Source organism: Maniola hyperantus, chromosome 15 (genome assembly GCF_902806685.2).
Source record: "Maniola hyperantus chromosome 15, iAphHyp1.2, whole genome shotgun sequence".
Lineage (NCBI taxonomy): Eukaryota > Metazoa > Arthropoda > Insecta > Lepidoptera > Nymphalidae > Maniola > Maniola hyperantus.
The window spans coordinates 9037227-9053964 of NC_048550.1; the positions used below are offsets into that span (position 1 = coordinate 9037227).

General features: G+C 35.3%; 1 protein-coding gene across 1 annotated transcript in view; it reads right to left on the reverse strand.

Annotated features, from left to right (window-relative positions):
• Positions 1 to 5343: 5343 nt before the first annotated feature.
• lama (lamina ancestor) overlaps positions 5344 to 16738 on the reverse strand; it is a 30307-nt gene continuing 18912 nt past the window's right edge. Inside the window, exons 3-11 of the mRNA XM_034976232.2 lie at positions 14418 to 14790; positions 12579 to 12728; positions 11665 to 11917; positions 10529 to 10809; positions 9748 to 9982; positions 8757 to 8968; positions 7570 to 7729; positions 6874 to 7183; positions 5344 to 6627 (exon numbers count right to left, since the gene is read on the reverse strand). Coding sequence (XP_034832123.1) covers positions 6296 to 6627; positions 6874 to 7183; positions 7570 to 7729; positions 8757 to 8968; positions 9748 to 9982; positions 10529 to 10809; positions 11665 to 11917; positions 12579 to 12728; positions 14418 to 14536 — 2052 coding nt within the window. The 5' untranslated portion in view covers positions 14537 to 14790 and the 3' untranslated portion in view covers positions 5344 to 6295. The remainder of the gene's footprint in view (positions 6628 to 6873; positions 7184 to 7569; positions 7730 to 8756; positions 8969 to 9747; positions 9983 to 10528; positions 10810 to 11664; positions 11918 to 12578; positions 12729 to 14417; positions 14791 to 16738) is intronic.

Here is a 16738-nt window from a genome sequence, read left to right on the forward strand (position 1 = left end):
TCGAACGATGTTACTTGAAATACAAAAATAATAACTTAACTTGATTTATTTAGGTCGAATCACAATAAAAGTGTCGAAAATTGAAGTTTTGTTCATTTTATCGTGTGAAGTAGGCTTAAGTGTTTGATCAAAAGTGCTAGAACCCAGAGCCGTAAAACCAGTTAAAAAAACAGATCTATTATTTTTGTTGCAAATATAATTTCTAACCTAATTTCTTTATGTTTTGTGGTTAAAGAATCTTAGTTTTTGTTACAAAACTTTGTGAAAATAGTGGTTATGTGCATAAAATAGATAAAAGCAAAGAATTTTGCTTGGAATCTTACCTACCTACCTTACCTTGAAATCACCGAGGTACCTAATTGTCAAACTCTTGCTAGGAAATCAATGCAAACAGATGAAAAGCAATCATCCTAAATAACTGACTGCCACAGAGTACATTGAATATACAGGTAAAGGAATATACAGCGAGGAAGTTCTGAAACTTGGCGGTATACTTACAAATCTGGCGTGCAAGGACGTGGAACGAGGTATCCATGAATTCTGCTATGAATTCAACAAACTAAGGCGGTAATGTGATTTAAGGCATGAAAGTACCTACAAGATCAAGATTGAATGTATATACCTACGTGTATAATAATAATAATAACAGGTAACAGCTGGTATCATCATAATGATCAACTCATTGCCAGCTCACCTCTCAAAATGTAGTTTGGCCATAGTCCACCACTCTGTCCAATTGCAGATTGACAGACTTCACACACCTTTGAGAACACTATGGAGAACTCTCAGGCATGTAGGTTTCCTCACAATGTTTTCCTTCACGGTTAAAGAAAGTGATACTTAATTGCTTATTAAACAGCTAGTACATATTATAATATAGCAAAAAATGGAAGTGTAGCATACCTATATAAAAATAATAATTACAGGCAACAGTTAGTATCATCACACGATCAACTCATTGCCGGCTGACTACTGAGCAGGGGACTCCTCTCAAAACGGGAAGAGTTTGGCCATTGTCCACCACTCTGGCCGAGTGCACATTGACAGATTTCACACACCTTTGAGAACACTATGGAGAACTCTCAGGCATTTAGGTTTCCTCACAATGGTTTGGTTCACCGTTAAAGAAAGTGATGCTTAATTGCATAGTAAACAGCTAGTATGCATAGCAAAAAATTGAAGTGTAGGATACATTACACCTTTCAACACATCATCATAACAAACTTTCAACGTTGATAATTTTTATTTCAGCCCATTTCATGAAACCAAGTATATGGAGTCTGCGAGTTAAAAAGATGTTCCGTCACTCATCTACCAAAAATGAACAGTTGTTTCCTAAACTTAATTTTTATTTAAATGTTATTGAAATAAATATTAATTATGTACAGTACAGAATGAAACATATGTATATATTTTATTATTTTATTTAATAAAAGTAATTGTTAATTAAGTATCTGATTGAAGTTTTCTTGCTTTTGTTAGGAAATTCTTGCCTTCATCATACTGAGCAGCTGTAGTATGACTTAGTTGTACTAGTACTACCTGAAAAATGAAATTTATAATCTATAGGTATAAATAGTTCAAAATTAGTTTTCAGTCCCTATTTATATCAATTTCAATGCAGTCTTCACCATAACAATTATAAAATCATTTTTTGAGGTTTGCATATTCTTTGGCTAAAATCTATAGAGTACTTATACTTTGAATTAGCTCAGACTAGACATAGTTAAAACATAATACTTTAAGCACAGATATGTATAGAGAGCATACTTTGACTTTGCTCTGACGTAAGTTTCAGTTAAAACGAGACAGATTTATGCCAATGATATAACTCTGTCTCTTTTATCAGTATCTTAAGTCTATGCAAAGTCAGAGATCTATAGATTTCAAACTAAATAAAGGTTGAGTCTATAGATTTCTGTATTAATTTGTAAAATTATAGGAATGTGTAGAAAACTTTAGTCCGTTTTCAATAAAATAGATCTAGAAAAGATAAAAGAAATCAAATTATTTTTTGACGTTATTTCTCTTCTAACTATGGGTTCCATACCTCAAAAGGAACCATTATAGGATCACTTTAGGTACTAGAAGTACCCTATATACTTCTTGTGACCTAAAGGCAGGTAGCTAGGTCAGTACATCATCATCATCATCATCATTATCAATCCATCGCCGGGTCACTACTACTGAGCACGGGTCACCTCTCCGAATAAGGTGTTTTGGCCATAATCTACCACACTGACCAAGTGCGGATTGGCAGACTTCACACATTTTTGAGGATGTTATGGAGAAGTCCTAGCTTTTCTCTCTCTCTTCTGTACATATTATATAAATGTAAAAATATAAACTGACTGACTGACATCAGCATATAAGCTGCTGACTCCTGAGTCTAGTAATTTATTAAGCTGCTGAGTTTAAAAACTTGAGAATTTGCATGTAAGGAACGTTTACTTTAAGTACCTATATAGACCACTACGACATAATTTTCAGATACTTACATAGGTACTTATTCCACCCGAACAAAGCTGGGGCAGGTACAACTCAGGCAGGTCAGCTAGTTAACCTGAAATGTGATACCCATATGGGTATGGGTATACCTATATAGGTATACCCATATGGGTATGGGTATACCTATATAGGTAAACTCAACAAGATCCTATCATGATATGTTTAGGAATTACAAGATGTATCTACTAGGTACTTCTCAACTAAAACTTATCAGATGATTAAAGTGAACCCAGGCTATGTCAGTTAGTTGTAGTTATCTATACTGTACTGTAGCTAGTATAAGTACCTACTTATGCATGTAATAGGTAGTCTTTCAAGCAGGTATCTACTGAGTTGAAAATAAAGAAGTAACTGGGTACTACTCAAGTACTTAGTTCAATACTAGGGGTATGTAAGTATAAGACATAACTAAATGTAAAATCTGTTAATTTAGCCTATAAATAAACCTTTAGGTGAACTCATTAAGATTTTAGAACTTAAACTTTATTATAAGTACCTACTCTACCACCACACTTATTCTGCTTTATTTTTGATATGTTTAGCAATAAGTAGTAGGTAGTAGGAATTAATCTCATTGATAATGATAACAAGGCATCAAGTTTTACCTTGGCATACCTAATTGGCAAAGATTTATGTTCACACTAATATTTAGGTAGCTACCTATGCAAGTTTTTGTCTCTGGGTATGTTCCTTTATGCATCTAACCTAGTTGGGCACAGAGATTTTTCACAAGGACACATACTAGTGAAGGATATACTTATAGGCTACTTTTATTAGGTAGGTAGGTAAGCTAAGTACCTACAGAAAAGTATCCTAGTCCCACAGGATTTTCGAACAGCTGCCACTTGCTAGTTAAGAAATAAGGAGACTTAAGGATCTTAGGTTTGCCTTGCTGAAGCCGCCAGGATGTCTGTGGAGGTGTCTGATACTCTTAGACAACAAAGTAGATAACCAACCTAATTATTTTTTGTGAATTAACGACGAGCCAGAGAAACCACGTATATTTCCATTTTATAAAGTTTAAATTAAATTAAAACACTTAAAAGATACTTTTTTTATCTTAAATATAACAATTCTAAACTCAAATAAAAATATTTCTTTCAAAACACGTCCATTTTGCCATTTAAGCAGACTCTTTAAATTTAGTGGGCACCTCGCGAGGTCCACTCTAATTTTAGAAAATTTTAGGTTGACGTTTCTTAATTTAGGCATTTAGTTCGTGCAACAGAATAACTTTTGCTCTTTAAAATCTAAATTGAATAGTTTAGTGCTGTCAAATTCAATTTTAGGTTAGACCTGTCATTTAAGTGGGTTTTCAGAATAACACACCTTTCTAAGTCTAATATTAGACATTTTAAAATTAGAAAACCGCCTAGAGAATCGGCCCCATAATTTGTATTAACCGATCAACAATATTTGTATTAAACGTTTTTTATGTGAAAACAAGTAAATAACTCATGAGAAATACAATTACGCCACGAATTCTCAAAGTTTGTTTTGCAACTTCTTGTAGGTATGTTTTCTTGAAAAAACCAGTTACACGATAAGGGACAAAAAACAGGTTGGCTGCGTCTCTGTTTATAACATTAGTAACTTTATCTGTGCTCTCTTTTTAGTGCGAATGAGAAAGCAAACGTTCCTGTATCTACCTTTATTACTCTATCTACGGTACAACCTTTGCAAAAAAGATACTAACTATTTATTCATTTATTTTTTTTAAATATTTTAATGTTCTGTTCCTTTATTTGTTTTACAGTAGCCGGCAGGAAATAATATGTACATAGACCAATAGAAAGAGATTTTGGCTTTGTAGAGCGTTGTCTCTGTCATTAATACCTATGTGACTTTTTGTCGGTCTCAACGACAGAGACTACTCTCTACGAAACCGCTAACTCTTTCTAAAGGTCGATGTACAATATTTCCTGTCGGCAGTGGCGTGCAGGTCATAGAGGCATTAATGCACTGCTTACCCTAGTTGTAATAGCTCAATGCATATTTTTCATTATGACCTGTCAGTAAACACATTCCTACCTAACTAATGCTTACCCTGGCTTCAAACACTGTGCATGCCACTGCCTGTCGGGTACTGTGAATACCATCGCATCATTATGTGTGATTTTCCGTTTTTTCTTTAGGTCTTATTTGCGTCGAAAAAGGAAAATCGTTAGTCTGTCAAAAGGTTAAAAGTATGGCGAAAGGTGTCTATTTTCATCAAAGAAATTTTAAGTACCTACTACTTCTTAGCGAATTATTACATTCTATATCGATGATTTTCATTTAAAAATTAATTTCTTTTTTAATTTTTTACCTATATATAAAAGGTCCAACGTTCAATAACGTGACGCCATTCGCCTCCAAAGGTTGTTGGCGGGTTTTAAATGAAAGTACTTACCTAATTAAATTAAATACCTAAAAAAAGCTGTGGTAGCCTAGTAGTTAGGACGTCCGCCTTCCAATCGGAGGTCGGGGGTTCGATCCCGGGCACGCACCTCTAACTTTTCGGAGTTATGTGCGTTTTTAAGTAATTAAAATATCACTTGCTTTAACGGTGAAGGAAAACATCGTGAGGAAACCTGCATGCCTGCGAGTTCTCCATAATGTTCTCAAAGGTGTGTGAAGTCTGCCAATCCGCACTTGGGCAGCGTGGTAGACTATGGCCAAAACCCTTCTCACTCTGAGAGGAGACCCGTGCTCTGTAGTGAGCCGGCGATGGGTTGATCATGATGATGATGACTTACCTAGTTATTTTACCTACTATATTCCTTTGTATTGATATTATTGTGTTTTTGAAAAATAGGTACCTAAAGGTATTATTAAAATAAAATAAAAACACAATTATTTAAGAAACTTTTATTTTCGAGAGCAAAATCGAAATATTTCTTTCATATTAATTAGCTATTAGTCACTTCATTTTTATTAAATGTGGGTATAGGTAGGTACAACTTATGTCATTATATAATAAATCTTTATATCAAAAAAGTAAATTCCTAACGTTTTGATTATACACAACACAAAAGTGCTACTACGACTTACGTAGGCAACCCGCAAAATACAGGCATCTATTAATATTTACTATTTTTGAAATTGAAACAGTCATAAAAATACTATTAAAACCATATTAAAACATTCAGGACTAATCTGAGGACAATACAAACAAAAGAATAATAAATAAGACAAATCTTAAGTAAGTATAAAATAATTGCATCCAAATTAAAATTATGTAAAATAGTTATGTATAAGTAGGTAAATTACTAAGTTAAAATAATGTTTTTTTTGTCGGTCAGTTTTTTTTTTTTTTATAATTACGAGAGCCAAGAATACACAAACAAATTAATTTTTCGGGACGGACATTTTTATTATTTAATTCAATTAAAAATAAATTAAATTCTAATTATTATGGAACTTTTGAGATGTTTAAGCAATAAAATAATTTCATTGTCTACAGTCTACACCACCGATAGGAATAACACCATAGATAAAGGTAGTAGTTAACACTTTGAAAATAGCAGGTGTATAAAATTATGTACCTACTTAAATCGTGTCCATACCCGTAGGGGTTGGAAGCACAAATTTCATCAGCGTGGACCGCTTTACATGGAAAAATATTTAATTTGCTGTGAAAAGACTTTCACGCAAGAAAATACAGCGCAAGGCGCCTTCAAATTTGCTCCAAAATGCCGCGCGGAGGCAGCGCGGCTGCAGCGTTGCGACCCACACAAACTAAGTTTTACAGTTTATTCGCTATCGATTGTGTCGAAACTATTCGTAACTGTCTAGAATTAGAGATTCACCACGACCAAACTGGTCTAAAAGGACCAAAATTCCATAAATCTGGAAGACCTTCGTGTGCTTCGTCCTTAAAATCACTTTCAGACCATTGAAATGGCTGGATGACATCCCTATTCAGTAGTTCTAATGATTCTTTTTCTGCTTCCTCCTGTTGGTGTTTTACTAGATCCCTTATTTCAAGACCATTTATCATCGGCACGTCATCGAATTTATCTGTGTAAATTGATGCTACATTTCCTTTATTTATTTTGGTGATGTTAACGTTTGTGGGGTCTGTGAAAGGGGGACTGGATATCCCAACGAAATCTAATGTGTAATCACCAATAGTGCCTGGAACAAAATTAAATTCATTAATAATATTCGTACTTGGAAATACAATACCGTATGTAGGACAATAATATAAATAGGTATGATAAAATTATATTTAATTCAGCCTTCAGGAATAAGCCTGAACCCAGTATGTGCCAATGGCACTCATGTAGACCTTTCTACTATATTTTTAGGGCTGGCTACAGGCCCATTTTTATGTAAAAACCCTAACTACACCTACGACTAAAAGGAAAACTTAGCACTTACCACTAACAACTTTAGTATCAATTATTCCATAAGCCTTCTTATTATCTTGGACAATATCCCCGCGGTATCCTAGAGCAGACCACAATCCTGCTCTTTGCATGTTACAGTTTTCAGCTTCCTTGCAGTTGTTATCACTAGTTCTATTTACTGCAGTAAAGTTGTTTGATCTCATTAATTTGATTATACTGTTAATAGTTGTGGCGTTCTTGAAACCTTGTTGGAAGATAAGTGCTCGGGGTGATTCGGACTCGGAGAATAATTTTCCGTATGCTTCTTCCATTTTTGTGACGTGTGTAATATTTGCTATATCCTAAAAACATAAGAAAAAAGATGTAAGTAGGAACATAAACATATCATAAGATTTTAAAATCTTATGAATCTTAACAATAATCGCGGGTTTAACAATTGTATAATTATTTCTCCAATTTTTGGATGCATTATTGAAATTAATGAGATTACCTTGATAATTTTACGTTTAGGAACATTGGGTCACTCTTAAATTATAGAAATACAAAAAAGAAAAAGTAGAAAACAATAAATAACAAAATAAACGTATTGGTGGTCTTATTCATAGGCCTTATCGCTTTGAAGCGATCTCTGCCAGGCAAGACGTTGTAGAGGATAATAATATTAAGTATAATAACTGTAGTAAGAAAGGATCAAAGGGTGTATTTAAGCTACGTAAATTATACTTACAACAAAAAACGGTAGACCGTAAGAAGCCCAGTATGTCTTCTCTATGAAAGCGTCAGAGATATCGGCAGAGTGTGTCCTACCAGGGACTTGTTCGATCAGCCAGAGAAGACCTTTCGCCCGACCACTGCCCGCGCGATGAACTATCGTGTGTTTTATATCACTGTTAGAAGGAAAAATGCGGTTATTATAGTCAATTAATTGACATTTTTTCCAACGTACAGCTATGAGCTACGGCATACCAGCTCGTTTTTCATGGCAACAAACATACTCACTTCTTACATTACCTCACTTACCCTAGTATCTTAACTTTTTCCTAATTAAGGGAATGGGGATGGTGGTGTAGCCTAATATCATAAGTCGGTACCTATACCTTCCCTTAAACTATTAAAAAATATCTAATCAAGGTCCGCATTTTGAAAGACAACCCTGCAAGCTCGCAGACCACTTTAGTGGTCTGCGCATCCACGCGCCTTACTTACGTTATTATATTATGATTATTTAAAAAATTAGTTAAAATTTATCTAAATAATCGAAACAACTCAGATTGTGGTTAATATGCTAGGGCGTAGAAGATTAAATTTTTGATCAAATCAAAGTCGATCGAACCGATTTGATGATGAAAATCTGTTTAGGTAGGTGTTTATTCAAAAAACACAGCATTTAATTGTAAGTAGTTGCTCTAGTTGCTCAATAGAAGTAGGAAGTAAAATAGGGCACGTCGAAATCGAGTGCATACAAATTGTCACTACTTTATGCAATCGTATAAACATCATAAAATATCAACGCATGCGCAGTTCCAATGGATGAATTGGCCTTTGTTTAGTTTGATATGCGCAATCACCCATTTGTGTTCCTTTCTGTTATGACAACAGAAATGATTATGATTGATAACATGACGTTAACTTGCACTGTTGAAATGTTGACGGTGATTGGAGAGAAAGCTACTGATAATTTTAGAAAATTTCCGCTTATGGAATTCTGTCGTGCAAGGACAATATACTGTTTCTGCAAATACAGTGTTTTGTGGTGACAGCGATAAATTATGTGGGTGTGCGGGGCGTCCCCCGCCTCATACCCCAATTGCTATCTCGACCTGTCGCGTACTATAAATATTTTATAATTTTACGTTGTATAGTTATAAGTACTTATGTATCTTTCAAATACATTAATGAAATAATGATACTCACTTATTGAACATGCTCTCCGTAACAATTTCCTTCTTCTCGACTTTATGCACGATTTCTTCGTTAGATTTCAAGAGTTGGTTGAACTTGTTATAGTCTACGACCAGCCACTGCTTGCAGCCGGTCCCGGAGTTACTGCGAGCGATGGTGTGTCCCCAGCTGCTGACGTTGGACGCGAGATGGTTGGCGGCTGTAATACGGGGTCCGAGTGGAACCTAAAATATAATTTATTGTCATTTTTATTTATGCTTTTTTGGACCATTTTCTATGTTTGCGTGGAGAGATCACTACGAAACGTAGACCGCCTAATGTAGCCGCAGCATTACACATAATTTAGTGTGTTGTAGTCACAGGTATATGTACATACTAGGTACTTTTGCGATATTTGTTTTTAGAATAAAACAATTGCACATATAGAACGGAAATCTGATGAGCTGATCTCGTACATATTTAGTTGAAAATTCGCTATATTCTATAGGTATCTAAACTTTTGCGATATTGGTTTTTAGAATAAAACGATTGCACATTGAACGGAAATCTGATAAGCTGATCTCGTACATATTTAGTTGAAAATTCGCTATATTCTATAGGTATCTAAAAGGTACAAAATATAATCAGGTACACAACAGGATATCTATGTACCTGCATGAAGAAAAGCAGATATTGGTAAGAAAGTAACCTATTCACTTATTAACATAAGTACACTAAAGAAATGTCTACATCTACTTACCCCATTGTCGGTTATGTATTAATATTTAGTTCATGCAAATATGTATTTACAAGACACGTAAATACTTTTAGTGTAAAATATTTACAATTTCTATGTGACATTGGCGAAGTGCATTGTGCTCGGTGTGGCACTACTGAAAGCCATAAAGCAAATTAAGAAGATGAATATTTACAATGTTGATCAAGTGGCTTTACCATTTTTGGTATGATTTGTGCAGGCTAATTACAATGCCTTTTCTGAAGACGATTATGAATATCTACCTACCTGTTCGGTTATATTGACATTCTTCCAGAGTTTGTCATTATAATTTCTTAGCGCAGTTCCGGCTATTGCTAGTCTATTGTTTTCTCCCCTCACTAGATAGAACTCGTCTTGACTCGTGATAGATCCTGGATAACTGGCGAATTCCACCGAAGATCCCGGTGCAAATTTGGTGTCCTTTGATGTTCGATGATAGTTAAGCTTGTATCTCTTCAAGATTCGCGTCATTGATGAGTAGCTAGAAGAAGAAAATTTGTTAATATATAATAGTTACCTACCTAAAATCAAGAAAAATTGCTCTGTTTCAAGTATCCTGGGGAGGGATCCTAAAAATCGTTTTGCGAAAATTATAATATTTTAGACCCAGATCTAAACGGTATTCGATACTACAGAGAAGAAAATTGGAGACAGTCTAATATCTGCCTTTTCAGATCTCTTAGGAGTTAGAATACGGTTACATAGGTTCTATGACTGTTGTCCATTGCCAAGTTAGATTACACCCAAGCAGATCTACATAATAAGATAGGTAATAAAGTAAAAACAAAAGTTTTGACGTCACTGCTTGACTCATATCGATGCCCAGACTTAGTCCTAAGACCTAGAAAGCTAAAATTTTGCACAGAGGTTCTAATAAGGAATAAGACTAGATGTTTGAATTGACTGACCGTGGAGTCGCGGATAGTCGCTAGAATTTTTATAAAAACAGTAACTCTAATAAAATTACCTCCAAAATATCTACCTAAAACTATTGTTCTATTTTTCGCTTAGGATAAGTCTCACTCACCTCCCAGCCACATCTTGTGCCATAAACAGCTTCTTAATTTCATTCCCGTCCTCCGAAGTTTCATTCACAATCCTCAAGAAAGCGCTGGATAGTCCCGGCATAGTGGTGAATTCTGGATCTTCGACGGAGATGTTCAATTTGTGATGAATTTCAACCACTTCTGCTACCGAGTTCAACCAGTACAGATCGGATATATCGGTTTCATATTCATTATTGCTGCGGACTACACCGTGGTTCCATCCTGTGTATATTCCACCGATTTGTGTGTAATGTAATGAAACCTGTGGACGGCAGTTATCTACTTAGTAAAATTGTAACTCTTATGCTGTCGGATAGCATAAACCCTAATCTAGAAGTATGAAATTTTGCATAGAAGATTTTTTGATTATAAATTGATTGTACTACCAAGACAAAATTATTTCACTGAGGCAAAAAAACCATTACACCCCGTATAACATAGTTGAAAAGATTTTTGAAAACACATCCCAATGGGAAGAAAAGACGACCTTCGGAAGTTCGTCTTTTTTAAATATGGAAATATGGAAATTGGTCTTTGAGCTTATTTTTACAAATAAAAATCTGTTGTATCAGTGTTTTTGAAAATTCATCTACTATAGGGGTAAAATATCAACTTAATAAAATTCTAACACTCGAACCTACCACTGACGGACAATACACAGACTACAACAGCTGTACGTAAGTGAGAACTAAGAAAGAATTTTTGAAAATTTATTCCCTGAGGAGGTCAAATAGGTAATGAATGTTTGTATGGGAATTAATTTTTGAAATTAGAAACTTAGCGTTTTTTAATATTCAAGCTTTTGTTTAAAAACAAAAGTCAGATCAGCATTTTTGTAAATTCTTCCCATAAAATAAGGAACTTTGAGGAAATTCGGATTGTTCCTGAGATGTTCCCGATAGGACATTCCATCGTGCACAAGGCTAGTACTTAATATTATATGTTAAAGTTTATATTTCAATCGCTCCATTAATTGATTGTTAGCGGTCTTCGGGGATTTCCTTTATGAACAAACTTACCTAAGAACTCGCAAATAAACAATTGTACGACGGTAGGGCACCTTTCATTTACGAGCTCAATTCGCACTTGACTGGTTTTTCTGATGAATTTAACTTACATGGTGCCAAAATGGGTCAGTAGCTCCTCGTTCAGCGGCGTAAGTCTTCCAAATGTTAACGGATTTTTCTAACGCATCTTTAAGTTTATCACATTGCTTCTCCAAGGGCTGGTCTTCGCATTTGGCTCGGATGGTGTTCTCCAGATGCGTATGAATCAGGTACCAAGTTAGTGCCCCTTCTACTATTCCTGCTGCGTATGCTTGTATCTCATCAGGATATGAACCGTCTGTTTCTATTTCTAGGAGTGACCATCTACAAAAATATTTTTTTAAATTACGAAGTTGATAATGTTCTAGCAGCTATTATTATCACTGCCTAGGAATGTGAAAGAGACATCTGTGGGGGTACAAGTTGGTAAACCAGGGTAGGAACTGGGTGATACCAAATGAAACTGGAAAATTGGGTGTAAAAATCTTAAAGAAAAGCAGTGCCTTTATGCATGTATGAGGTGCTCGCCAACCATATTAATTAAAACTGTGATAAACTATTTTTAAAAATCGTAACGAAACTCGGAAAATACTGCTTTAAGAGTTTCATCATCAAAGCAATTTCATCGTCGGAAAGAGAAAATTCTCTGAATTTGCCGATTATTGTAATGTAAAGCTTTGGGAAGAAAGGAGGAACATTTTCTCGTATAAACCAATCTAAACAGTAATCAAGCACAAAAAGTTACACGTGTTTAAAGATTTGTATGTACCTCTGAGCCCGAGTAGCTTTGAAACTAAATATTCCGAAATCTGGCAAACCACAGATGCTGATATTAGTTCCTATAACGTGAATTCAAGTGAGATTGTAACCAGTACTATTGTGTATTCTGAGGCCAAACCAAGTTTGTTTGGAGCGCACTACGAATAAAATCCTCATAATATATGAGTATTTTTTGTTAGTAGAGTAGGTAATCAAAGTAACTGACCCGGTAGTTTCGATGCCTTCTTTGAAGTAAGCTCGAGCCACTCCCCTAGCGATATCCTTTAGATCGTTGCTCTGACCCCAATACTCAATGCGATATCCGGTTTTCTCTGAATAGAACACAGTTGCTGCGTAGTTTCCGTCTTCCTGGATTCTTTAACAAATGAAAATTGTATTTAAATAACAAATGTAAAAATCCGGTCCAATCGCTACATAATTTATGTTGTACCTACTTAGTACCGCCACACCATGAACAAATAATACTCGCATGTATAAATTATTTATTATACTGTATTAGTTACTGTGAACGTTGTGAATTTAACCGGTTATAAAAATGCAAATCATAAAAATCCCTCTCAAAAGTTTTTTTTTTTTTTTTACCAAACAAATTGAATGTGTTGTCTATGTTCCCTACTATTCAATAATGAAAAAATGACTGTTCATCATGCATTTAGAAAACTCTTGCACTTCGATTATGTTTATTGGTGAGGGTGAGTGATTTTACGGATCCGTGAAAAAAATACGAATCGAATGTACGTATTTGTATGACGGCCACTTCAAAGAATCACGGATACGAACCGAATACGGATGAGTGCACAAACGCCCTGAGACTGAAAAAAGTTGTGGATTTCGTTCCGATCTCAGGTTCGTGGAATTCGTCTTAATGCTTTCAAATAATATAATTTTCCAGTTCGCAACGTTATACACCTAGCTCTACAAATGTACTGTACAGATGATTTATCACGTTCGTTTTAAAATATTTACTTACAGTACAAATTCTAAAACACAATATTCCGTCATCGCATTGAATCTCGTACGATATAAAAGCTTCTAGGCACCTATAATATAATAATACAGCTATACTTTTAATAAACTAACTGGACGAATTCTGTACGTTAGTAGTTAGTCAGTTCAGTTATATAAAGTTATACATAAAAATACAAACTAGTACATAATTATCTTGAATATGTTACGGTGATGAACAAAAATTTTAAAATTTTTGTAGAAAATCTATGGAGATGACACATCGCAACTAAACCTTCCATAGTCCATAATATGTATATAATATCAAAGTACAAAATATAATATTACTTATAAGCATTTTACCGACCTTGACCCATGCAATAGAAACAAATAATTTATTTGCTCAACATTATATAGATATTCGAAAATAACTTTTTACGTTCCGTAATATACGTTTTTGTTCATAGGCGTCATAAATGTCTGACCCTGCATATTCTTCTTAATAACCATCTCTCTGCGTCAATATTCATTGCTGAGGGTCGTGTCTCCTTTCCGTTGGGAGGTTTCCTTAGGATAATAATATGGTGGCCTCCAAGACCGTTCCGCGTAGTCTTCTATTCCGACCACAATATTTCTGAGAGCATCAATTTCCGCTAGTGGATTAACGATTAATATCAGATTTAAGTGATATTACCTACCTAACTGGGACCGATGCGTGACGACAAAAATAGGTACTAACATCAGTTGATTTAAGATTTAATTTGAATAACCCTTTAGTGCCATTACTACATTAATTAGAAGAAAAACGTGTTCAGACTATTTATATCAAACAATTTTATTACTATGGTGGGCTGTGGTCTTCGGTGGGCTGGTAGACCTCGATTTTAAATCATCGCAAGACCACAAATTACGACTCGTATTATAAATGCAAGAAGATCGACAATGATCGGCAACGGGCATTGGGCATGGATAATAATATATTTTATTAGGGAAGCACAAAGGGTTCCAATGGAATTTTAAAGTACCTAACTTAGATCCATTTATCCTTATGGCTATAGACGCGGGCAAGACCTCGTATTAATATATTATAATTAGTTACCTTTCTATCTGTCCAACGAAGAGCGCCAAGATTGAAAGGACTCCAAGAAAACCCAAGATGTATGAGCTTATTTTTGTTTGCATCCAAGATGCGCCGACTACTTTCAAAATTTTACTCATTTTGCCTTTTATATATCAAAGAATAAATATAAATTAAATTATAATATGAAGAAGATGTTTAGGAATTTAATAATAATGAAGTGACAGTGCGTGTAGATGACTTTTTCCAATGGAAGAGCGATCATCAAAGATGTTGTATCGCCCGGTGTTCACGGTGCTGTTTGCTCTTCCAATGCGTTTTGCGTCGGCATTGGAGTATGTTTGCACGCTTGGGTGTATCTTCACACCCGATTTAAAACTTTTATTCGTCAACCCTGGAACAAAAGAGAGGTTATTTAGCCTTAATATATATTTTTTTAATTTTTTTATTCAGATACAAGTTAGCCCTTGGCTGCATTCGTACCTGGTGGTAAGTGACGATGCAGTCTAAGGTGGGAGCGGGCTAACCTGGAAGGAGTATGGCAGTTTTTTTTATTAAACCCATGCCCCTTTGGTTTCTACACGGCATCGTACCGGAACGCTAAATTGCTTGGTGGCACGGCTTTGCCGGTAGGGTGGTAACAAGCCACGGCCGAGGCCTCCCACCAGACCAGACCAAAAATTTAGAAATTAGAAAATTCCAAATCCCTGCCAGGAATCGAACCCGGGACCTCGCACTAATAAGACCACAGCGCTTACCACTGCGCCAGGGAGGTCGTCAAATATTCACATTACAATGAAACATACGCATAATTTGTTATAATCCGCTGAGACAGACGAGACGAATCTGCATGGTGCAACATGCAGCATGCAGTGGCGTGCAGCTCATAGAAGCATAAACGCACTGCTTACCCTCATTGTAAGAAATCAATGCTTACTTTTTCATTATAACCTGCCGTAAAACAAGTTCATACCTAAATGCATACCCTGGCTTGAAATCCTGTGCACGCCACTGCCAGCATGTCATATTTGTCTGTTCGAGCGGATCACCTATAGCAAATTAAGCTTGTGCTTCCTTGCATATCATGGAATTCCGCAAATCAACGCCTGCTTGTAAAATTGTACTTATAGCTTGCTTAATTCCGCGACTTCGTCCGCGTGGACTACCTACACAAATTTCAAATCAGCTATTTTACCAGATTAGGGGTTGAACTTTCAAAAATACTTTCTTAGTGGATGTTTACGTCATACATGGCTGTCTTTTTACCATTTCCGAAGACTTGCATAGTGTTCCTATTTTGACAATGTTGCGTGCCCACCATTAAATATTTGCGTCGCTAGTTGAACGCTGTATCAACATAAATACTTACAAATGAAAAATGTGATATTTTCCACAAATAAGCTTAATGGATAAATATTTTTACGTCAGTGCTTCGTCGTCACAGTTTTCGCCGAATATTACCTACACATTTTAATCCATAGTACTAATATTATAAATGTAAAGTGTGTCTGTCTGTCTGTCTGCTAGCTTTTCATCGCCCAACAGTTTAACCGATTTTGATGAAATTCAGTACAGAATCATCTTACATCACGGGGAAAGACATAGGCTACTTTTTATCCTGGAAAAACAACGAGTTCCCACGGTGGGGTATCATATGAAAGGTCTTCACCTGTGCAATCTAAAACAGATTTTTATTTATTTTTATGTATCATAGTTTTTGAATTATCCTGCAAAAAGTCGAAAAAATACGACTGTAGTACGGAACCCTCATTGCGCGAGCCTGACTCGCACTTGGCCGGTTTTTTTATTAATGTGGAATGTGAATGCACTTTACGTAACACAAAATAAGATTAATCTCAACATAACAGGGTCATCACAAGAGAAAAGTACCTATTATTTATCGACTAGCTGATGCCCGCGACTTCGTCCGCGTGGATTTACATTTTTCAAAATCCCGCGGTAACTCTTTGATTTTCCGGGATAAAAAGTAGCCTATGTGTTAATCCAGGGTATAATCTACCTTCATTCCTCATCCAAATCCGTTCAGCCGTTTTTGCGTGATTGAGTTACAAACATCCAAACATCCACACTTTCACATTTATAATATTAGTAGGATAGTTTACTATAATATAGTACTATACACAATATAGTGCTCTAAGTTCAAACTAAAGATAATTAAAACAAAAGCAATTTCTGGTGTAAGAACTAATAGGTATATAAGTATCTACTGTCCCGCAATAGTACAGTCGTAAAGTTTAATTAAAGTAGTTTAATGATAATTGATTAATTAGTTGTTATCATAAGTCATCATCTAACGCTCTCGCATCTATCTAATTATATTA